Here is a 6,072-nt window from a genome sequence, read left to right as displayed (position 1 = left end):
TAGATAGAACATGGGAAAACACATTGCAGTAATGTCATGCTGAAGGGTCAGTACAAACATCTCCATAAAAAATAATCACAAGTTATTGTAATTTGGAGTATGGCACTAAATTCATTTTCATGAACACTGCATTACTACAAATGAATAGGATGATAATCCATTTGTCTTTGCTTTGCTTTAACCAATATTATTCTAAAATAACAATTTTAAAAATAAAATTAAAATAACGATTTTAGGCCGGGCGCGGTGGCTCAAGCCTGTAATCCCAGCACTTTGGGAGGCCGAGACGGGCGGATCACGAGGTCAGGAGATCGAGACCATCCTGGCTAACACGGTGAAACCCCGTCTCTACTAAGAAATACAAAAAACTAGCCGGGCGAGGTGGCAGGCGCCTGTAGTCCCAGCTACTCGGGAGGCTGAGGCCAGAGAATGGCGTGAACCCGGGAGGCGGAGCTTGCAGTGAGCTGAGATCCGGCCACTGCACTCCAGCCTGGGCGACAGAGCGAGACTCCGTCTCAAAAAAAAAAAAAAAAAAAAGTAATTATTTTTATGTATTTATTTATTTTTGAGATGGAGTCTCACTCTGTCGCCTAGGCTGGAGTGCAGTGGCACAGTCTTGGCTCACTGCAACCTCCACCTCCCAGGCTCAAGTGATTCTTCTGCCTCAGCCTCCCGAGTAGCTGGGACTACAGGCGGGTGCCACCGCGCCTGGCTAATTTTTGTATTTTTAGTAGAGACAGGGTTTCACCATGTTGCCCGTGCTGGTCTCGAACTCTTAAACTCAGGTGATTCACCCGCCTCGGCCTCCCAAAGTGCTGGGATTACAGGCATAAGCCACTGCGCCCGGCCTCAAAAAACAATTTAAATGAAAGAAAATGTAGTTCTGATGGCATTGTACCTGTACACACAGATCCTCGTTGCCTTTCCCACGGCATTCGGCAATTCTCTTGAGTGATCACCTGCCTTTAGCTCCTCTGCAATGGGCCCTTTATTCTCAGTGGCAAGTGACAGAAGCCCAACCCTAATTGTGTTAAGCCAAAACTGGAATGTGTTGACTCGTAGAATGGAAACTGCTTCAGGCATGACTGGATCCAGCAGCACAGGCAATGTCATTGAGATTCATTCTCTTGGTGCTGTTTTATTCTATGTTGGCTTTATTCTTAGGTAGGCTCTCCCCTTAGGGTGGCAGAGCTGGCCACCAGCAGCTCTGGCCTGGCATCTTGGCATTTGTGACCCTAACAGTCCCAGCAAGTTCCTGGGCTCTTTGATGTCATATGCCAGAGCCTTTCCCATGACTCAGATGGGCTAGGCACAGGACTCAAACCCACTTTTAGAGCTTGGGGGTGTGGGTTCAGTCACACTGGAGACTAGAAAACTGAGGGACAGTCATCAGAGTGAGAGATGGATGCCGGGCAGGGAATATAGTGCTTACCCACTACCCTTTTGGCCTGGCCCCTCTCCTATGCCATGGGCAACTGGACATCTCTTGTTTTCTGATCATACCATGACTTTACTTGCAATCCTCCTGGCCTTTGCCTTGCCAGGCCTCTGCCTGCTTCCTCTGGAATGTCCTTCCTTTTCTGTGCCTGGAAAACTCCTATTCATCCATTTGTGACCTGTTCACATATCACCTTCTCCTTGAAGCCCTTCTCATTCTCCCATCTGCTTTCCCACCTGTAGCAGACAGATCTCATGGCTGTCCTCTTTGGTTTTTCATTCAATTCCCAGTCATTGGCTGAGTCTGCTCCATGCTGGCCTGGGAGGGACAGAGGGCAGAATCAATTATTTGTTTCTCACGCAGGCTATCTGTTCCCTGAGGGCTGGGCCCAGCTTTGGCCACCTGTGCCTTCTCTAGTCCAGCATAGCCCTAGGCACAAGAGAAATGCAAGCCTAGGTTTTCAAAATGAGTAAGGACAAGATACCTGGAAGGCACAGAAAGTGTGGAAGACAGTCTCTGCTGACTCCACAATTTACTCCCTAGGGCAAAATGACAGCTTTGGGGCTGGGACACTCCCAGAGGGCTGCCCCCCAGAGGGAGGAAGTGCTTGGGCTGGTCCCTGCTAGGACAAGGCTGTCACCACGCTGGAAACCCCCATAGCCCTGGGCCCGAGACCAAAATCCAGATGCAAAGGAAAGTCCCCCCAGCAAGGCCCTGCCACCCAACTCCCAAGGAGGGGTCCGAGGCAGAGGCAGCAGCTGGAGGTAACTCCGAGGGTGACCTCTCATCTCAAATCCCAGCCTGCAGTGGGTCACAGTTCTCTGAAGTGGGGTGAAGAGCCAGGAGGGTAGGGCTGGAGTTGGCAGGAGTCTAGGGGAGGAAGGAAGCAAGAAACAATCAAGGAAAAATCCAACCGAGGTCTGGGGTTGGCTCAGGCCACAGGGCCCTGCAGGCTGAGCTCAGGCTGGGACGTCGGAAGCTTCCGGAGGGTGGCTGAGCACCTTCTCAGGTCCCTGCCACCCTGCATCCTAGCAGAGGGACTGGGGCACCTCCAGAGACCCCTGTCACCTCTTAGCATTTCCCCTAGATGCACCCCCAAGATGCGCCTCCCCTAGATACCACCCTTCCCTGTGACTCTGCTCCCAGACCCTAGGTCCCTGCTATCTCATCTGCCTCCCAGGGTCCTGGATTCCAGGTGGTGCAGCCATGGAGAGCTGGCTTCAGCCTCCCCGGGGGTAGGAGGGAGCTTCCCTGCTGGTCCCTCCAATCTGGCCAGTGTTGCGGGAGGGGGCTTCCAACTCCATCCCCCAGGTCCCATGGGGGTGCTATGGCCGCTGATGATGGCGATTTCCAGGAAAGAGAGGCTGAGAGGGGAAGGAAGGGCTGAGTCAGTCCCTGTGTAGTGATCACAGTGGGGGAGGCGGCTGTGGGGTCGGTGGGGGAGCCTATTGGGCCCATCTCAGGACAAGGGAGAGGCTCCAGGCTGAGGAGACGGAAGCCAAATACCCTACTCTGGATGTTTCTCCATTGTGGCCTGCTCTGCCCCTCCCAAATGCCCCCTTTTTTTTTTGTATTATTATTATTATTAATTTTTTTATTTTTTTTTTTTTGAGACGGAGTCTCGCTCTGTCACCCAGGCTGGAGTGCAGTGGCCGGATCTCAGCTCACTGCAAGCTCCGCCTCCCGGGTTCACGCCATTCTCCTGCCTCAGCCTCCCGAGTAGCTGGGACTACAGGCGCCCGCCGCCACGCCCGGCTAAGTTTTTTTGTATTTTTAGTAGAGACGGGGTTTCACCGTGTTAGCCAGGATGGTCTCGATCTCCTGACCTCGTGATCCGCCCGTCTCGGCCTCCCAAAGTGCTGGGATTACAGGCTTGAGCCACCGCGCCCAGCCTTTTGTATTATTTTTTAGACGGAGTCACACACTGTCCCCGAGGCTGGAGTGCAGTGGCGCGATCTCAGCTCACTGCAAGCTCTGCCTCCCGGGTTCACGCCATTCTCCTGCCTCAGAGTAGCTGGGACTACAGGCACCCGCCACCACGCCTGGCTAATTTTTTGTATTTTTAGTAGAGACGGGGTTTCACCGTGTTAGCCAGGATGGTCTCGATATCCTCACCTCGTGATCGGCCTGCCTCGGCCTCCCAAAGTATTGGGATTACAGACGTGAGCCACTGTGCCTGGCCTTTTTTTTTTTTTTTTTTTAAACAGAGTCTGCTCTGTCACCCAGGCTGGAGTGCAGTGGTGTGATCTTGGTCACTGCAACCTCCGCCTCCCAGGCTCAAGCAATTCTTCTGCCTCAGCCTCCCAAGTAGATGGGACTATAGGCGTGCACCACCACGCCTGGCTAATTTTTGTAATTTTAGTAGAGACAGGGTTTCACCATGTTGGCCAGGCTGGTCTTGAACTCCTGACCTCAGTTGATCTGCCCACATTGGCCTCCCAAAGTGCTGGGATGACAGGTGTGAGCCACTGCACCCAGCCCCAGATGCCCTTTTGGATCCTCCCCTGAACTACCGGGGTGTCCAGGAGCCCTTCTGGCTAGGACAGTTCAGGCCCTGGCTGAGGCATCAGACCCTGGGGTCCAGACTGGGGGATGCAGCGCTTGACCTGAGTGTCTCTTGGGTCAAAAATGCAGGCCACGCTTCCCTGTGGCTCAGGCTATTCCAGCCTCCCTACCCACACCCCAGGCCCCTACATACAGCCTGAGAACTTGCACAAAAAAGCCAATTTTAGGAAACGAAATCCTGTTTTATACATGGCCTTATGAATTGCAGGGCTCCCATGGCGGTGCTGGGTGTACACACAAAGATCCTGTCCATTCAGCAGAACCTCCCCAGGGATTCCCTGGGCCCCAGCCAAGTGACAGCCGCATCTGTGAATGGGGAGAAAGAAGCGCCCTCCCTGCGTGCTTGCACAGCGCAGAACCCGGGGCCAGGCACCGATCACTTCTGCAATGTGGACTTGGTCAGGGCCCCTGCTCTGAATGACAGCAGGAGTGGATCGAATGGCAAGGGGACTGGCACTGGGCCGAACACTTCACATCCAGGTGGGTTGAAAACAGTCTCCAGAGTGCCGGTAGCATTTCTAGTCCTGGTTGGAAGGCTGAGGGAGGAAAGCAAGAGCTTGCACCAGGTTGGGGGCTCCGCTGCTCTCTATCCCTACTCGAGGGTTCCCTAATCACCCACCCAGCCCAGAACTTCTTCAAAGAGCTCCGGGTTGGTCCCCAGCTGTGTGTGGCCTTGGGTGAGTGGCTTTGTCTCTCCCTCTTCCATCCCTGTAACTTGTTTTGTCCCCAGCTCTGAATGGAGCATCTGACCCTTCCCTGACCCCTACCCCCCCCCAATCAATGGAGGACTCTCAGCAGATGGGCAGGGGATGGGGGCTTGGCCTCAGCCTCATTCCCGCAGGCTCAGGTGGCTTCAACATTACAGCCATTCCGATCAAGCAGCACAGCCAGCTGGCCAGGCCCCAAAGCTCTTGTTCTCATGTTTCCGTGAAACCATGTCACTTGAGGGGCTGCGTATTCCCACAAACAAAATACGTGCACGTCCATCCCTTATCTGGTTTGGGACTTGCCTGAGCTGATGCTACACCCCATATTACAGACAAGGAGGCTCCGAAAGGGAAAGTCCTTTGCCTGTGGTCACAGAGCAAAGCAACAGCAGAGACAGCTCAGAACCTGACTGATGGCTCAGAGGCCAGGACTCAAGGCACTGAGCTGCCCCTCCTCTCTGAGAGCTGCGCCCCGGGGATGGGCAGGAATGATGATTGTGAGGTTAGAAGCCTGAGAGGAGAAGGAGGGGCCAGAGCCCACATGCCTTGCCACTTCTAGGCTCAGCAAATCACTGTCAGTGCCCTGAGCTTTAGTTTCCATCTGTAAAATGGGGATCGTGATTCAGGCTCTGGCCACGTCACTAGGCACCCCCAGGAGGATGTAAGGAATTCAGGAACAAGAAGCAATGAGTAAAGGGCACAGGGCGGCCTGGGTGGACTGGCGCCTGGCAAAGCCTGATGGCAAGAATGGGGAGAGGCACACCCTTTACCCACCCCCACCACAGCTTGGCCCAGGGCCATCATCCCCACTTACTCAATGGTCCAGGCCTGTTTTCCTCCAACCTGCCAGGCCATTCCTAGCAGAATCCACCTGATCAATACTCCCTGCAGAGTTGAGGGCACGCTCAAGATTAAAACCTGAACTTCCCTGGATTCGTTTTCTATCACTGCTACAACAAATTATCAGACTAGGTGGCTTAAAACAACAGAAATTTGTGATCTTACAGTTCTATAGGTTAGAAGGTCAATGTGGGGCTGGGCGCAGTGGCTAATGCCTGTAATCCCAGCACTTTGGGAGGCCGAGGTGGGCAGATCACTTGAGGTCAGGAGTTCGAGACCAGCCTGGCCAACATGATGAAACCCTCTCTCTACTAAAAATACAAAAATTAGCCAGGCATGGTGGTGGGCTCCTGTTATCCAGGAGGCTGAGGCAGGAGAATCGCTTGAACCCCCCCAGGAGGTGGAGGTTGCAGTGAGCCAAGGTTGCGCCACTGCACTCCACCCTGGGCGATAGAGCAAGACTCTGTCTCGAAAAAAAAAAAAGGCCAACATGAGTCTCACTGAGCTAAGATCAAGGTGAGG

At 53.6% G+C, this 6,072-nt stretch overlaps 1 protein-coding gene across 1 annotated transcript in view; it reads left to right on the top strand.

Moving 5' to 3' along the window:
- Positions 1–1,309, top strand: part of POLA2 (DNA polymerase alpha 2, accessory subunit) — a 51,639-nt gene extending 50,330 nt beyond the window's left edge. The window contains exon 14 of the mRNA XM_025355289.1: positions 1,243–1,309. Coding sequence (XP_025211074.1) covers positions 1,243–1,309 — 67 coding nt within the window. The remainder of the gene's footprint in view (positions 1–1,242) is intronic.
- The last annotated feature ends 4,763 nt before the right edge of the window (positions 1,310–6,072 follow it).

The sequence above is a fragment of the Theropithecus gelada genome, chromosome 14, assembly GCF_003255815.1.
Source record: "Theropithecus gelada isolate Dixy chromosome 14, Tgel_1.0, whole genome shotgun sequence".
NCBI classification, from domain to species: Eukaryota; Metazoa; Chordata; class Mammalia; order Primates; family Cercopithecidae; genus Theropithecus; species Theropithecus gelada.
The sequence above is the reverse complement of the archived record's forward strand: the minus strand, read 5'-3'. Positions and strand labels throughout refer to the sequence as shown.